The sequence below is a fragment of the Cervus canadensis genome, chromosome 20 (genome assembly GCF_019320065.1).
Source record: "Cervus canadensis isolate Bull #8, Minnesota chromosome 20, ASM1932006v1, whole genome shotgun sequence".
NCBI lineage: Eukaryota > Metazoa > Chordata > Mammalia > Artiodactyla > Cervidae > Cervus > Cervus canadensis.
The window spans coordinates 57,136,952-57,155,422 of record NC_057405.1 but is presented as its reverse complement, the minus strand read 5'-3'; the positions used below and the strand labels follow the sequence as shown (position 1 = coordinate 57,155,422).

Genomic DNA, 18,471 nt, shown 5'->3' with positions numbered 1-18,471 from the left:
TCACGGAGGCAGGCCTGGGCCCGTACAAGAAGAGCATTGCAAGTTTTCTTCCCGGAGTGGGAGTGGGCATGTTTGTAGTGTGTCTAGTAAGTCCTCTAAGAAAGGTAGCAAAAGTGAAATTTTGGGTCATTATTATATGATGGACAGTAGGCAGAACTACAGACACACACAGACACAATCGAACTTTCTTCAGGTCTTATATATTGCTGAGAGTCTGCCTCTTTAATGTTTGAATGAATAAAATTCAAGTGGAAGGACCCCTCTTCTTCCAGCTCCAAAGGTGTCTACTCCTCGGGGCCCAGCACCCAAGCGTCTCCTTGCTTGGGGTGGAAGCAGAGGGAGGAGGGCTCCCCTTCCAGATGATCCTCTCTCTACCTCGGTTCTTCAAGCACACTCCCCTGAGCATGACCACCATGGGCTGAGCTGAGAGGCGCACCCAGGGCACCACAACCATCTCCTTTTTTACCCAAGTCCCAGGGGGGTGACCAAGGGCCAAGGTCAGGGAATGTCTGGCAGGTAAGTCCTGGCTATGAACTCTACCTTCCTCCACCTTTGATCTTTGTGTTCCAGCTGTGACGTGACTTGGCTGATACATGTCACATGCGTGGGATTAGAAGTCTGCCCTCACTACTCAAACATTCTGAGAGATCAAATCTGTAAATCGTTAGTGAGATTAACCATTACAAATTCTTCTTCTTCTAAACAAGCTGAAAGCAAGGAGAGCCGGCAACAGTTAGCTCTTTATTCCTCATGGGGCACCAGACAGATGATACCTTGAATATAAACTCACAGAAGCCAAGGCCCAGGTCCCAGTTGTCTTGATGTCCATCACAGTCTGGCCCCCTGGCACACTTGACATTGACTTAGTTTTGTTCATTTAACTTCAATTAATTTTAGTTGAATTTTTACTTGGCTTGGGGGAACTCTGAGAATCTTGTGATAGCTGGTTTTGGATTTCCATCTTTAATCTTTTGAGAGACAGGATCAAAACTGGAAAGCAATCTCAAATGAAATATCTTCTAGTTGGCTTTGGTCCTAGAAGATGGTGAGGTTTTTACCTTTATAGGAAATTAAAACAATGGTAAGGACAGACTTACGGAAGCATGATTCTCCACCAACATAGAACTTATCCCAAAGGCAAACTTTAAAATCTTTCTTACCTACTTGACCTGAAATAAGAGTCCATCAAGTTGCTTAGGACTTTGAACCCAAAAGCTGAATGATTTTTATGACATTTATTAATAGGAAAAACCACAACATGGGCTACTAAGAATAGTTTTACAGTAGGGTGGAGTTCCCCCGAAATTAGCCATGAGGAAATATTTATGCGATTGCCACCAGCAGCCTTAAATGCTGTGTTTGCTATGTAGGAGGGCACCGTGATGACCGACAACCAGTTCATCTGCTGGACTCCTGAGAGCAGGACCTCCTTAGGGTCAAAACCGCTGATACCCATGGTGGGCGCGGAGTCCAAATCCCACTACCTGCACTGAAGCTCCCCCAGGGTGACCTGACTCAGTGCAGGCTGAAAGTGGCTCTCTGCCACCATGCACAATGCCATAAGTCTGCTTTATTAAAGTGTCTGGTTGCCCATGGAGGTCAAAGTGGGTCAGAGAAAAAGTCCACAGGATTCAGTTTAGAGATCTCAGGATAGTCTCTCTGCTTTGTGCCTCTCCCACAGGGAGACCTTGAGATAAACCCAGCTATTTCACTTCTCAGGTTAAAGAGACAGGGAGGGAGAACAAACAATTTCTTGGGAGTAAGGTAGAGTGTCATTGATGCTTTATTTACATGCGTCACCATCGCTTTTACAAACTAGATTACGGTTTTAAATGGAATACACAAGGCAATATCTACAAACACCAAGGAAAGTTAAGTACTGCATCTCTATTTCACTTGGAAAGGAGAAGATTCCCAAATCAAACTGGTTTTGATTCTTGAGACAAAAGGTGGTAGAGATATTTCATGGTAACATATGGACAGACAAAATCCTCAGTAAGAATGCAATATGATAGTGTTCGCTTTGAAAGAAAGGATGAGGTGCTTCAAACCAAAGTGTCAACTGCATGACTCTTAGGTGTTTGAATATGGCCATGCACCACGCTGAGTTCTAGTTTGCATGGGGTATGAGCAAGAAATTGAAACAGATAAGACAGTTTTACAGATACTGTATACAGATTTTTTTTCCATTCATGCAACTTTTTTTCTTAAAAAAAAAAAAAAGTTAAACATGTGAAGCCAAAACATACATTTTTATTATCAACTACATTTTTTCCTGGTCCTCCTTCACATCTGTTTACATTTCTTGTGTACATAATGTGCTAGGACAAGTATATTGAGAGAAGATTGATTGCCAGGCAATGAAATAATTTTAGAGAAATAAGTGACCAGACACACAGCTTTTTTTTTTTTTTAAGCAGCCGCACAAATATTTCTGGAGTGTGGCAGAGGCCTCGGAACCAATCATTCATCAAAGTAAAATACATACAAATAAAACTAAACAAGAGGAAAACATTTTTATTCAAACTGCATAAAATGTTACCCACTAAAGATCTAGATCAAATATAATACACAGTCACCCCCGGTATCCGTGGGGGATTGGCTACAGGACTCCATCCCCCCTGCCTACATCCGCGAATGCCCAAGTCCCTTATATAAAAAGGCGTAGTACAACTTGGCCCTCTGGATCCGCGGTTGGCTGACTCTGAGGATGTGGAGCCCGTGTGTACTCAGGGCCAACTGTACTCTTCTCAGTACCTGGGCATCTGCGTTATGACCTGGTATGACAGACGGGATTTCACAAGGACTGCTCTCTCCCCTTGCTGCACCCTGCCACCCCTGGTCTCCAGGAGAGGCTGGCTGTTCGTACCTCTTTGCCAGCGACTGATTTTCTACAAAAAGTTTTTGCTTTTCTTAATTAAAAAAAAAAATACGTTATACCTAATCAACGTTCCCCAAATACACCAAGAAAGAGGAAATCACAATTTGGACCTGTCAGGATTTTGTTTCTGCTTTTAGAAAGAAAGGGTAACTTCTTTATTTTCCTTCACCAGCCCTTGGCATCAGCACACACAAAAATAGGCGTGGCTGTTTGCTTTCCTCTTGATGGGCTTTCCAAGAGATTCAAATATTCCTTATTCTTTAAGTTGGGGTTCATGAGATAGACAACCTTCCATCTTTAACAGGTTCAGAAGCTGCCTGAAATGACACCCTGAGACTGGGCGTACCTGTCCTGAGTAGTGAGCCACAAGGTCTTCTCAGAGCGGGGCAGAGACACACACAGGGCTGAAACTCAACACCAAACCCCGCCCCACACACAGTCCACCAGCACTACACGTGTGTGCACGCTCCACCTGTTAACAGCAAAGACGAACTTCAGAAATCTTAAAAGGATGTGTTTCGACAAGAAAGGGAACTGACCTCAGATTCATTCACAGTTAATGGGATACTCCGAGCCAGGCCTCATGCCAGGACAGGGAAGGCTTGTGATAAAGCTCTTTTCTAACTTTGGTAAAAGGTTTCTGGCTCTGGAACCCTGAGGGTAACAACAGAACCCCAGAGTTCAGGTCATGTTTTCAACATTGTTACTCTTCTTTCTAAATTTCCCATCAAAAAGTGGAAGGCTCCCTAGAGCAGCTTAATGAGAGGCTGAGGGTAGACTCTGAGAGTCTGCATCAGGAAGCAAACATTAGGACTGCCAGACCCCCGGAGGCTACTGAGTATTCCACGGAGACGCCCCAGCTCAGAAAACTTCCTGTGAGAGACCTGTGATGCTCAGAACTTCACATGGTGGCCACTGGTGGGCCCTTCCTGAAAGCAGGGTCTTAAGAGAAGATGGCACCTCTGCCCCGTCTGACTGCGGTAGGACCTGGTTAGTCTAAGGGACCCTGGCCTCCGGGTGAGTGGCCAAGGGTGAGAGTGAGGCTGTGTGATCCTGGACAGGCCTAACTATTCCATTCTTGCCTGACCCTTTCTATCACTGATGCCGGCACCTAACTCTGCCCTGATCTCAGCTGTCCATGATATTCTACGTGTAGATGCTGAGTTACTTTTTAAAAAAGAAAAAAGATTCAAAGCACCCCTCCCTCTCCATTTTCCTGATCTGCTCCATGGCTATTCTTGCTCTCACACCCCCTCTCTCTGTCCCTCCCTCAGCTGTTTTAGATTAAATTATAATCTGGTTCTAGGACATTTTGTAAGACATTCTGCCTGAAATCTAACAAACATTGGGGTAGGGGGAGAATATATGAGATGCCACAGGTCTAAAAAGCAATTCAAGATTTTAAAGTTGAAACACATCTTGAGGGTTGCCTTTCTTACTCCCAAAGTAGTTTCCACAGTCTAGAAGGCAAATAGCTATTTTGTTAGTTTTCTTGTTTCTCTGAGCTCAGGAGAGAAAGTCTCAGGGCCCTTGTCTTGGAAGCACTTCGGATTCTCCCTGAATCCCATACCCCCTGGTCTCTCCACTGTCCCTGATCAAACTGTGTCTCCACTGAGGGCAGCATCACTTAGGAACCCAGAGAGCAGCCCCCTCTCACTGACAATGGACAGTCCTCATGGACAGCAGACTACCAAAGACTTGAGGAAGGAGGATAGCCTTACTACAGAGGAATATGGTAAGCAAAAGTCTGTCTCACTGAAAAAGCAGATTGCGTGAATAGAATACATATTTTCAAAAACTATACATACTTTCAAAATGAAGATTATAAACTTGGAGCAGTTTAGAAAAGGCAATAGGCTACAGGTCTACTATAACCACAAACTGCACAACAATTTACAGATTCAGTAAAAGGCAGGGTGAAATCAATGGGGCCATCATTCAAACATGACAACCTAAGCGAAGCGGGAGAGACAAGTGACAACACCAAATGGAACTTTCATTACACTAGGAGCTGTTATCACCACCACCATCACCCCCGGAGGAATCAGGAAGCAAAGGTGCAGAAGGGGGCCCCTGGTGGCCGGTGACGGGCGCAGGTGGTTGGGTGGCATGTCTGTGTCGGTGGGGGAGTCCACTGCACGGTGCAAGCGTCTGCGAGAACTCATGCAGGGAGGTCTGTGCTGAACTACGAGCCTGGATCCCTAACATTCATGCAGAATGTTCCATTTTTGTAACTGTACATGATAAAATATATTTATACATTTGTATGCCTAATGCTTTGTATGCAAAGAAAAGAGTCTTCATATACCTTTTTGGAGAAGGATGCATATGCTGTGCCAATCGGAGCGTCACTGTCCCAGTTTCATATGTACCAAAGGTGTTCCCAACTACTCTGTCTACCAAAGAGGGCAACTAATATAATCACACTTTCTGGGTTAAACAGAAAGCACCTATACAGCACCATAACTTTTTGAAAAGAAAAAAATGAAATCCATACAAGCAGGAAAAGGGGGAGGAGGGAGGTCAAAATGGCCCTATCTTGTACTTCCATTGTGTCACCTGTACAATCACAACCTAAGCTTATTTATATTAAAAAAGAATCAGTTTGTATGCTATTGCCCCTCATTCATACATGTCTACTAGATCAGATTATACAGAGCAAGGCTAAAAGTAATCAAGGGTGTGCATTTAGAAAAAAGAGTGACTCGGATTTGTACTTTCCACACATTTCTCACTGCAGGCTTAACGTCTGCCTGTAAGTTCACTTCTGCAAAGCAAAACAAGACTACTTTTTTTTTTTTCCCTTTTCTTTTCTCCTTAAAACTAAACCATTAGTGGCATTTGGCAATGAGTGAAGAGCTGAGCGGATTTCTTCCTTGAAAAGATCCTAATTTCTAAGCAACATACGATCACTGTGACTGTGAGCTGAGGATACTGACAGACCACAGGCCAGGCCCATCTGGCAACTGCAGACCAGGGCCAGGGTATCGTCCCCTGACCGCCCTGACTCAGGACCGAGCGCTCGGGGTCAGGTGCCGGGCATCCTTCAGTTTGCGGATGCAGGGCTCTGTCCTGGGCCGGTGCGCACAGCGAACACTTGTGCCACTGTTGTTTGTTGGTTTTTTTTTTTTTTTTTTTTTAAGAAAAGAAGTTTTCTACCAAAGTAAAGAAGACAGGAAAAACCCCCTCTAGTTTACGTAATGTGTTAGGTTTGGGGAGTTCTACAGGCTCGGACGTTTGTGACACCCAAAGCCAGCGCAGTAGCTGGTACATTTTCTGTTTTTAAATGTGCCAGGGGAAGGATGGTTAACACTTTAACATAAAAAGACTCCAAGTCAATGCATGTGAGAAACTGAAAGTTAAAGGAAAACGAACACAAAAACAACGCTTAACACGTCCCATAAACCATCGCGATATTAAAACACCACAGGATGGCCCGCGGGCTGACGGTGTGCTCTGAACGGGGCGGGCGGTGCTGGCAGGGTGCTGTCCTTCGCTGGCAGGTGGCTGTCACCCCGTACAAGGAAGGTTTTGCATACTTTATAGAGAGTTCTGTGCGAGGATAAGTGCTTCACCCAGGGGAAGGGGCTGGTAACAGTCTCTGCTGGGGTAGGAAACGCACGGGCTCACAGGGTGTTAAGCTGTAAACGGTATCACTGTCCACTTGCTGAGAGCAGATTTGGCAAAGGGTTTTCTCGGTAGGTCTTGCGTCAGTTTGAGGGTCTATAGGAGGAGAGAAGAAAACCAGAGACAGTTAAGGACATTCAAACAGCAGCAGCGGGCCCTCTGGGTCACACCTCCTGAGCCTCCCGTCTCCTTATCCACCTCTGGGCTGGGGTGCTCCAAGTCAGGCTGTTTTGCTACACTAGATTCAAAGGTCTGAAAACCTAAGGACAAAGCCTGGAGATTACTTACCTTATTCCTGTGCTTGATAACAAAACGCTGTCAAGTTCAAATGCCTAGAGGAAACGGGGCCATTCACCCGGGGGGGTTAACGAAGCCAGGTAAACCTGGGGTGTCTCAGTGGGCCCTTCCAAGTTAGGCAGGGCTGGGCTGCAGATGGGGTTTTACTCCAGATTTTTTGATTGAATGGCTTCCTGGGACATAGGACTTTCATGCTATAAACCAGAGAAGCTGGTCACCCCAAACAGACCAGCTATGCTTCTCTGGTTATCCCCCGCAGGCTCTGTGTCTAAATGACCTTGCTCACCACCCTTTCCATTGATAGCCCAACCCCAGAGGAGGAAATGCACTTTGCACAAACGCTTCATCAGTCTGCATGGATGGCCAGGGGTAATCTTGACTTCCCTCACCAAAAAAACAAGTAATCTCTAAGTAGACTATCTTGGGACTTTGCTTTACATATTAAAAATCTACAGAGGAAATAAAATTATATCATGCACAAATGGCTCAAAAACCTCCCATAGAATATCCTTTCAACAATGAATAACAACATTACTGTTGGTATTATTATTATGCCTCCAAGAAATCTTCAAATGGTTAAGTCCTCTCAAAGCATCTGAACTTACACAAGTCTTACCAGACATCATATGATCACCAAGCCAGGAAAAGTTAGAGAATTAAAAAATAAACTTACCATACAGACACACACACATGTATTTATCCACACACTCAGAGATGTAGCTAAATGAACTGATACGACAGGCCTCAAGACCACTTGTTTATGGAGACAGTGTCAGCTGTCATGGTTTTTAAAAAAAAAAAGGCTCTAGGCCGAGAAATGGATAGAATGGTGGGAGGGAAGCAACATGAACTCTGGATCGTCTCACCAGATAAAGTGAACAAGTAATGAAAAATGCATCAATAAGCTCCCCCCTCTCTCACTCACTCATACACACACGTTATCTACATCTGCTTCTCTCTCTTGACTGGACTACGTGGCAATCTTACTTTTCACTACCCCTCAGAAAGACAGCAGGGCTTAGTATTTGTGACAATACACACCCCCGGTCACAACTACCCTTGCTACAGCTCCAAAAAGAAAAGCTTAGGTTGTTTATGAGAGGCAGAGAGGATAAAGCAGGAAAAGGCTTCTTCTTTCTACCCCTTCCCCAAGTATTCTGTTTCCCTGGCTGATGGTTTTTTTGGAGGTATTCTCCGCTCTGTAAGGATACTAGATAATATTACCCTGGACTATAAAATGATGGCTTCTGATTTCAGAGGGGGGAAAGGTCTGACAGGTATCAGATCTCAGTACCTGTGAGGCATTCAGCCTGCCGGAGCTGGTGCTGTTCTAGCGGCTCTACCTGGGACCTGAGGCCCAAACAGACAGGGTGCGGGTATGGTTCTTTGGAAAGGGATTTCGTTCTTTCCTTCACCATAACACTTAACAAACCACCATCTAAGATCACTATGCAATCAGTCATCAGGGGACTCTGGTCCCCAAGTCCTGACCCTGACTTACTGTAAGCGCCAAGAGAGGAGCTGTGAAGCATTACCTAGCCCAAACCCCATCCCCCGTTCCCTCTGGTGTTAATTATTCAGCCACAGACACCAGCGCATGCTGGGGAGCTGACACATTTCATTCCCCAAGTCCAGCGGCAGAGCGCGCAGCTCACTCCGATGCCGGCGCCGAGTCAGCGCAGGAGGGAAGGCGGCAGGAAGCACCTACAAGCCCGTCATGTGGCTTCGTTCTAAGCAAGAGAGGGCATCCGCCATCACAATCTCATCCAAAGGTCCACACTAGCAGGGAACTTCATCACTCAGCAGGGGATGTGCGGACCTGCCCGCTTTCCTTCTTTGCAGAAGGGGCTTGGGGCCCCTTGTGCACTAGGTCCTGGCATGCCCCTGAGGTCACACAGGAAACAGCCTGCGCCTGGAAGTTCAACCGGCAGAGGCCAGGCCCAGGCTGAGAGGCAGCCCTCACGGAGGACCAACTGAACAGAGAAACCCCCACTCCACAGGACGGAAAGGCAACTTGTCCCTCCGTGACAGAAGGCAGTTTGTAAAATACTGTGAACACAGAAAGGAAACGCAGTCACCCTTCTAAGAGGAACACCAGGATCACTATTCACGAGGAAGACCTTACAATTAGAATTCATCACAAGGAAAGCGGCCCCTCTAAGGCCCCTGCCTTAACATTTTTTAACCTCTCTCTGGTGGCTCGATGTTTACACATGTTTATCTGACGCCATCAAGGACTGGACAAATGAAGGGAGCACAGTAAATAACCGGGTTTAATGATACTTGCTTTGGACACAAGTTCCCTGTGTTTGAATGGTCCTCTCACTAGGCTTACATTCTTTAAAGTGAGATGCTTTAGTTAACTATGAGGTTTACGTGTGTATGTTGATGGCCTTATGAGTCTAAAACCACATCAGATTAAGCAAAACTTCAGGAAGGAAAAGGAAGCCTACAGCTGAAGGGGATTACAGCCATCACTTCGCAGTTACTAGGCAGTGGGCCAACTAACAATAAATAGGAAGATGTTGTCCTGTCCCATCCAGGACTTTCATTAACAGGGAGAAAATCTCCCCCCTCCCTCTCTGCCCAAGACTAAGTTTGAAAGCAGGCTGTTGATGCAAAGAAAATGAAATAGGGAAACCAAATGATGAGGCCCCTTCTAAAAATATCTGTGGATGCTGTCATCGGTCTCTGGTGAGAGTAAGTCCCTCTATAATCTTGGCATCTGTAGGGAAGACAAGTTTCTGCCTAATTATCACCACTAAATCACATGATGTTCTAAGAAAGGGCCACGCCTCCAAAAAACTGTACACAAAACATAACCCCCATCAACTTTAATCTGGGAATAAAACATAAACTGTTCCTGCTGCTGTCCTCCCACAACTAACTCCACTGTGACAAATCTGGATTTCTCAGCAGTGTTTTTATCTTCCTGGCAGAGAGGAGAGGAACAGGGCCCCAGTTCCAAATATGACAGGGAAGGAAAAAGAACCACAGGGACAAAACTCTCCCATCTGCAAATCCACGCAGGTTAGCCACTGTTTTCCCGGCCAAAACTAAAAGATGCTTGGAGGAAAGTCTGCCTGAAACACAAAATTACAGTGAAATACCACTTTCTTTACTCTTTAAACATAAAGATAATTTAAGCCAAACTTGCAACCCCTGGGGCAAGTGGGGGATTAGACGTAGAACATTTAGGATAGAAAAGAAATGAATCCATGTTTGCTCAATGACAGGGAAACTTCAGGTGGATTTCAGAGAACAGGTGTGGGTTTCAGAGAATGAATGCTTCTACCTGAGTAGAGAGCAAAGAAATGCCTGCTGGCCACCATCTCTGCTTCCCCCCAAGGAGGGTCTGAGGGACACCCAATCCATCACAGGCCACAACCATCTGACAGCATCCAAGGCTTCCGTTGGTATCACCCCAGGAAAAACAGCAGGGCTTGGCTAAGGTGGCCATGTCCGATGTTGGACGGTAGAAATGTCAGCAAGTCCTGTGGGGCTCATCTTTACGGCCCAACTACGAAACAGCTCAAGAAAACTCCTAATGGTGTTTAAGCACAACACTCTGGCTTAATTTGGTAATTTCTTAAGTCTCTTCTGGGTTGGCAGAGGGCAGCGCATGAAAACCACCCTGGAGGTCAGGGACTGCAGAGGCTTGGCTGATGAAGATGCGGCCCTCGGCCTGTGGGGCTGGCCAAAGAGAACCACCCTCCACAGCTGCCCAAGGAGGGCAATCATAGGAGGTGCAGCTCTATAAAAACCCGTTTGGCAAATGCTATCAACTTGCCATTTTAGACACTGAATAGTTTATGAGGGGAAAGTAAACAGGTATGGAAATTCTGGCCAAATTTGTACTCAGTTGAGGAGCCTCCCTAAAGGAAAATCAGGTTTCCAGGAAGGGCAGCCCATATAATACTCTAAAGCTGTGGCTGGCAGAGACCTGGGGGGTTTGGCTCCGCTGACCTCGTTCCGGCTTTACCATCTGATCCGACGGGCCAGGTTTAGTGCCTTGGCTGGTCTGCTCTGCCCATCCAAACATCCAGACGGGTCCTCCAGCCCCACCCGCCCCAGGGTGTCCTCTGCTTAACTCCTAAGCCACACCTGGCACCTCATCATATAGTGCCCGGAATGGTTACTTTTTCACACATATTGAATTCCCAATATACTGAGAGCAGAGCAAAGCTTTCAAATCAAACCACTTACGGACCATCTCATTATCTCAAGAGTGAATACCACTGTCTCAGACATGGTATTCACCCACGAGAAGTGCACATTCCTGCAGGGACACATTTTCTTGATGTCCCAAGTAGCCTGCAAAGTTGAAACAGAGGAGAGGGCATACAATAATTGTTGGCTGAATGAATGAATCAATGTCCTCCTGAAACAGCCCTCTCTCCCCTCTGCCAGTTCAAACACTTACCACTCTTTTAAGCCTTACAGCTTCCATGAAGCATTTCAAACCTACATCTGCTAAAAGTTAATCTCTGCTGAATCCAAGCAGAACCTACTGCTTGTGGGACAAGACCTAGAACTTTAACAATCCCCTTCTGGAGGGAGGATGGCTTCTTAGATTAAGTTTCTAAAACTCACATTTCTTATAAGATGAAACTTCCTAAGGATCAATACGAGGCGCAGTTTTAACATCCAAATAATTTAATTTTTATAATAATAAAACTTTAAATAGTAAGCATTTAATAAAGAATTTACCTTCTCCCATCCTACTACATCCACTCTTAAGTCCAGCTCCCTGAATTAAGAGTCATGCTACTGTAACTCTCAAATTGCTGTCACAGCTAAAGAGATTCACCATTTACAAACAAAAGGAACTGTAGTCCAGGAGGAAATCTTAGACCCATAAACCATGACCTGAACATCACACTGTTTATGTTTGCTGGGTGTGGGCCCGTCCTGTGTGACTTCTCACCGCATTCACTGGCCAGCGGGGGTGGGGGGACAAGCGGGAGCCTGCAGCTATCCTGCTGGGCTGGGATGCCGCATCTCCCTTGGGGCCAGGCGCAAGTGTAGCTGCAATGCTCCAGCCCAGCTAAGGGTTCGGCCAATGAGCATCGAACAGTAGGGTCTCCAAAGGCTTCTTTCCCTGCTTTAGTTATGCAGGATTTTGAAGACTATAAAATTTCCAAAAGTGACTCTGAAACTGAACATACAAAATCAGCTATTTTAGTTCCACAAATAGTCCAAACCACTCATTCACCTGTAAGACATGACCAGGACACGCAGATAACACAGACGGCAGCCAAGAAGCAGCACCCACACCAGTTCAACAGAGGAAGGAAGTGAAGAAGGAGCCCAAAGGAGGGTCTCCACGGTGGCTCCCAGATGGACAAGAGGCAAAGGCCCATCCATCCTGAGGGCAGGAGTCTGATGGGAGGACAGATCCAGGAGTCAGGCGGATCCACACAGGGGGTGGCCTGGGTGGTCCTCCTCTCCCCTGACCAGCACTGTAGGGGTACGTGCCGGGAGCGCCCCACCGTGGTGCCCCACCCAGAGAGCAGGACAGCCTGAGACGACCAGGGCTGGGCGGGAGTGCATTCTGGCCACAGGGCCACCACCACCTGGGGGACACCGTCTAACAGATCTGTCAGTCACACATTTTCTGATTACTTAAAGGTATGTTGGGCTCCACTGCTTTCCAATCATTTCTGAACGTACAACTGACGAATGGAAGTTACAATTAATTACAGTGGCATGTACACAAAGAGAGGCCCAGTGGAAATTAAAAGTTCAACCTCAGAACTTCTGGCCTCTTCGTGGTCATTAATTTCCATTAAGGAGTCAAACTGAACACTCTACACAGACATGAATACTTTAAAAATGTCATGATCCAGACTAGTTTCATCAGAGAGAGAGAGAGGAGAGAGGAAAGGGGAAAGGAAAAGAGGGAAGGGGAGGGAAGGAGACAGACAGAGGGACACAGAGAGAGAACATACTGTGGATCAAACCAGGACTGGCAGTTAAAGTTTTACCCTTAGAAACACTGGAATTATGCTCTGAGGGCTTCATGACTAAGTATTTCCCCTCCTTTGATAAATGAATGTCATAGATTTTAGCAAGAAAGAGGTTGTTTAAAAAAAGCAGAAAATCTAGAATTAGAGAGTAGGGTTCACATCTGTTACTGGGAAGAGAACAAAACACCTGCAGCCACGTGGCAGTAGCCCTCCCAGTGGAGTGTTTCGGCTCCAGGCTCAGTCCCGCTGCTCCAGGAGGAAAGCTCCTGGAGAAGAACAGCCCTATTTCTCTGGGTTTTCACTGACCGTAGATTTGGGAGATCTTAATGATACGTCTCAGAGAAGGCAATGGCACCCCACTCTAGTACTCTTGCCTGGAGAATCCCAGGGACAGGGGAGCCTGATGGGCTGCCATCTATGGGGGTCACACAGAGTCGGACAAGACTGAAATGGCTTAGCAGTAGCAGCAATGATACGTCTGACCATATTTCCTGAACCGCAAGTTGGGTCACGTTAGCCAGTATGGGGGTAAATCACCAGCTCTTGGGAAGGTGGGGTCCATGGCCAGACCCCTGACAGCATCATGCCATTTATTGTGTGGTGATCTTTCTGCTCCCAAGAAGTCCCAAGAGAGCTGGACCAGCTCTTCATTTCTCTCTGTGGCTGAGGTGGCCCCGCATGGAGGGGGAAGGTCAGATTTCCAGGCTCCCACCTGACAGGAAGGGGACCCACTCTGAGGAAGCGGGGAAGGGGAGGGTGAGGCTCTCACCCAGCACAGAGTAGGTATGACAGGCCCCCTAAGGAAAGAAAACAGAAGCCAGACAGCTAGGGTTTCTCAGGCAGTCCTTTAAAGATGCTAACGGAACACTTTTGGGTACCATATACAAAACCTAAAAAAAAATTAAAAAAACAGCCTTTGTAGGGGACCCCTAAATTGGCAAGTAGGACTTCTAGGGGACATCAAAAGTTTCATACAACAGCAAATTGCTATACCTTTTTAATGAAAAGAAACCTGATCGATTCTAGTTTACTGAGGAAAGTAACTGCTCTTTGTGCCAACAGCGTTAAGACTGGCTTGGGAGTTTCCTTAATTTTGCATTAACCTCTGGAGCCATTTTAAGTAACAATAAACATCAAGTAACTTTTAAAAATGTTGCCAAAGGATATTAGGTAGTCCTTACAAGAGCGTCTGTGGGTTAGGTTTCCATTTTAGCCCCATTTTACAGACAAGCAAACTGAGACTCAGAGAAATGGAGTGACTTGACTCGATGACACATAGCCTTAAAAATGACAGCCTTCTGCTACAGAGTCACAGGTTCTCTGTTGTTCCACACAGACATTATTTAATGTGGGATGGGCTGCAGGGGAGGCTTTTAAAATCTGCAGGTCTCCTCAGAGCAGAGCCCTAGGGACAGTGAGCTTGGAGCGGGTGGCTGGCTCACATCCAACTGTGATGATGAACCAATTCTAGAAGTCAAACATAAAAGCAAGCATCCTGCAGGGCTTTCAACAGGAACCAGCATCTGGATTTAGTCTTAACTCGGCCCGATCAGCACAGAGCCTATGTTTTTATCCCCCAGTCAAAGACAGGTGAAATAGACCATATGATAACGGGACACGACATCTGAAAGCAGGATTGTCCCAGAAAACCAAACATGCAAGGCTGCCACTGCCCAATGGGGCCTTTGCTCCAGTCTTGCATGAAAAGCAGTCTTCCTCCATGACAATGGTTGCCGCCACCACTGCCCGACATCCCCAGCCAGGGATGATGCCTTGAGGGGAGACCCTGCTTTACCTTCCTCTCTCCACTGTGCCTAGCGTGCTGCAGGTACTCTATGAATGAATTCTGTTTAATGAACAGGCTTTGAGCACCTCCGCCAACATGTAGCCTACCATTTTGCCAGGCAGATAGTTCATTCAAGAGCAGAACCCACTCTGTGGCTGAGAAAAGCTTGATATGTGACAAGGTCGAACAAAAAGCTCCAGTAAGAATCAAGAGGGGAAAAAAAGCAAAGAATCACCTATGGCTAATTCATGTTGACGTTTGACAGAAAACAACAAAATTCTGTAAAGCAATTATCCTTCAATTAAAAAATAAATACATTAAAAAAAAAAAAGGCAAAGAATCCCAGTTCTCAAGAGGTTGCTGATCTCTTTCAGGATTTCTTTAGGGGTTTCTTAGGACACTGGTCCTATGGTTTCTAGAATAAGGATTTAACTCAAGACGTCAAATAAACTTAGTAAACAATGAAATCTGATCCTATAAAGTTTATAACATATATTAAACTTCTAAGGCTCTGAGAAGTCCTGCAGGAAACAACCCTATTTCATTTTCACACAACATTCCTCAAACATTTGGTCACAGGATCTATTTTCTGCTTAATAACCATGAATATCCTAAGGATCTAGTGTTCTGTGAAACATTTTGAGAAACACCGATCCATGGGACCTCTAAATAACTGAAGTGTCCTGAGTTCACAATACAACGTTTTAATTCATTTTAGTTTTTAAACTTCTAAACAATACGGAGGATGGAGGAGGCAGTATTTTCAAATCAAATGAACATACCAACAAAACCAGGGTGAAGCGGGTCAAGTCTCTTACAAGGTGGGGAATCTCCATCTTGGAATGAAAGTCCAGTGTTAAGACGTGCATCCCCAAGTCAGGAAGACAAAGCAGTCAGCAAGCATCCTTCTATCTGTCCCGGGCCCAGGCGAACCTCTGACAGGCCAATCTCTCTGGCCACGGCACAGAGGCGGGTCCCAACCACCCCACTCCTCCTATCTCTATACAGAAAGCTACGTCTCTTAGAAGCAGGCCCCTGGGGGAAGGCTCCACTCATAGGAAACAATATTTGTAAGATGTTGAATACTGAGCATTATGAGCACTCTGAAAAGAAGCACTTAATGGGGACTTAAGAGTGAACAAGAGGTTCCAGGAGTAGTTCTGGTGACTTTTACCCCACTTCTTTATCTTCTGCACAAGCTCTGTGGCCAGAAGAGACCTTCCAAAAGCCATATATACATGCTACTGCTTGAAGGGCCAGGGTCACTTTGACTCTGACCCATGCTTAGGCTGGTCAGAGGTGAGCAAAGCTGCGCTGAAAACCCAACAGGCCCAGGAAGAGCAGCCTTAGTGCTGGTGTCACTGCTTTCCAGGGAAAAGGGTATGTGCAAGGAATATACCAGCCTCTGCACAGAAAACCTCTTTCCAGGGCTCTGACAATTTTCTTTCCCTGTTGTCAACACTAGAAAGATCCAGGCAGCCATTCTCTCCATGAATGACAGTTCAGACTTTGGGTGTTTTAAAAAGTAAGAATAAAGATCCTTGCAGATGCATAATTCTTGAGGCTGGCATACCATAACCAAAGACTAGACAACAGTTCACAGGTGTAGGTAACAGAGTATGTTTTCCACGTAATACATACCCACATGTTACATTCCCAAATGGGAATATCTACAGCAAGAAAAAACATTACATAAGTAGCCCTATAATATTGCCTGTATTTGGTTAGAATTAGTCCTACCACCCAACATGAATATTTAAAGACATAATGGAATTGCAGCACTTAAACATTAGTCCAACAAGTATCAAAGACTTGCTCCTTCAGAGAAGTAGCCTAAATTTAAATTCTAAATGACCTCCAACACTGGAACCTGCTGTTTTCCATACTGTTATACCACCATTTCTTTACAGTTCTATATCATCACTTACCCTTTACTGGGGCCATTTCACAGACGGAATGTTAGGTTTCAGGTTCAAAATTATACATTCTTTGTACCCTTAACAGTCTATGATTCTGCTAAAAAAATACAACTAGTGAGCATAACAAAAAAGACGCAGACTCACCAATACAGAGAACTAGTGGTTATCGGTGGGGAGAAGAAAGCAGGTAGGGGCCAGAAAGAGGTAGGGGATTTAGAGGTACAAAAACCAGGTATAAAATTAGCTACAAGGACGTTTTGCACAATACAGTGAACATAGCTAGCATTTTATAATAACCATAAATGGAGTATAACCTTTAGAAATCATGAATCATTATATTGTACACCTGTTATATAGTACAGCAACTGAACTTCAATTAAAAAACAATCTTGTTGGTTAAACAAACAAAAAACAGCTCTCTGACTCTATCCTCTTTTGACAGATGAGAAACCTGCTATTCTAAGAGTCCTGAGTGACTGGCCAGTTGGCAGAGACAGGAAGAGAACCACCTCCCTCTTCTCCACACGGGCTTTTCCTGGTGAGTATTTTCCAGTCCTTATCATCAAGTTGTTTAAATGCAACTAAATATGAGGCTGCTCCCTAATGGGGTCTCCAAATGCCAAAAGATGTAGATGAATGAAAAGAGCATGTGAATTTAGGCATCTTTTGACATCAAAACTACAGTGAAACTGAAGCTGCTTTCCCACTGAGAACAGACACATGATGGTCTCAGGAGGGCTTACTGGAGCTTAGCCTTGCAACCAGCAAGCCCGCTCACAGACACGCCTGCGGCCAGTCTGTAAGTGTGCGCACCAAGCGCCACCAGTGCCTGGGAGAAGAACGTGCCCTTCACATGCCAGTAGCCGGCACTCATAAAAAGGTACAATTATTTTTTCCTTTTCCAGATAGATCCCTAGGTTAAAGGATTTCACACATGGTCTAAAATGAATGATATGTGTGAAACACCCAGCCCTCCAGAGAAGCATCTCACCACAGCTCTCCAGCAAGACTATCTGTCAGCTAGACAGACCTGCTCCATTAACTCCACAACCAGACAGCGCCCACTCGGGCTCATGTGACCTTCAGTAAGCAAGGCAGGGAGAGAGGCCAGAGAAATACCACGACTACTGGCTTTAAAAAAAAAGTCAAACCAAGAAAGTCATTATAGAACAAGTCTTGGGAAGCTGGGGGTGCTTAATTTGGGAGGAGTGGGTTCTGAGATTATACTCTGAGGCCTGTTTTGTGAACTCAAGAGCATCTTCAATAAAGTGACAGCCAAAAGTTAAACGTAAAAGCAAAGAATACGCGTCAGGCCACACGTGACCCTGGCTATTTAGAGGAGCAAATCATTCCAAAGCAAGATGGAAATTCTAAAACCCTGAAACCAGACCCTCATAGCCCCTCACTGTCTTCAGTATGTTTCTTTTCTTGCTCTGGTCATACCGAGCTGGTTTACTTTTAGGAAAATTTACTTTCAGGTAACTAGGTTTTTTTTTTACTGAAGCATCTATATTTGCAAAAAAACTTCCCCCAAAATGTTTTGAGAAAAAGATGACAAATGGCCCTAAGATTCTAATATAATAATAATAATAATAATAAAATGTGTAATCTTAAAAGTAGTTATTATCAAATAAGAATGCTTTAAATATATTTTTAAAACTTAAATATTTAAATCTCCCTTAAAATATTTTTATATAATCTTTCAGAATTACACACACATGTGCGTGCATACACATGCACACGCGCACACACACACACACACACACACAAAGAAAGATCTGCTATTCAACCAAAAGGAAAACATACACTTGAAACATCAGGAAAAAATTGCTACCACATTTTCTTCTCTTACTCTTTTCAGTGAACTAGAAAGTGGACTCCTTATAACCAAACCAAAATTAAAACCTACTTGAGTCTTTAGAAGCCACAATCACATTCCTCTTCTTAAAGGAAGACAAAATATCCTTCTAAAAGCCAAATATCTAAATTTCT

General features: G+C 45.0%; 1 protein-coding gene across 2 annotated transcripts in view; it reads right to left on the bottom strand.

Annotated features, from left to right (window-relative positions):
- Positions 1–1,765: 1,765 nt before the first annotated feature.
- Positions 1,766–18,471, bottom strand: part of FOXO3 (forkhead box O3) — a 114,412-nt gene continuing 97,706 nt past the window's right edge. The window contains exon 3 of one of the 2 annotated variants that reach the window (XM_043439667.1): positions 1,766–6,604. In XM_043439667.1, the coding sequence (XP_043295602.1) occupies positions 6,518–6,604 (87 nt within the window). In that variant the 3' untranslated portion in view covers positions 1,766–6,517. The remainder of the gene's footprint in view (positions 6,605–18,471) is intronic. The other variant, XM_043439666.1, reaches the window with a different exon arrangement.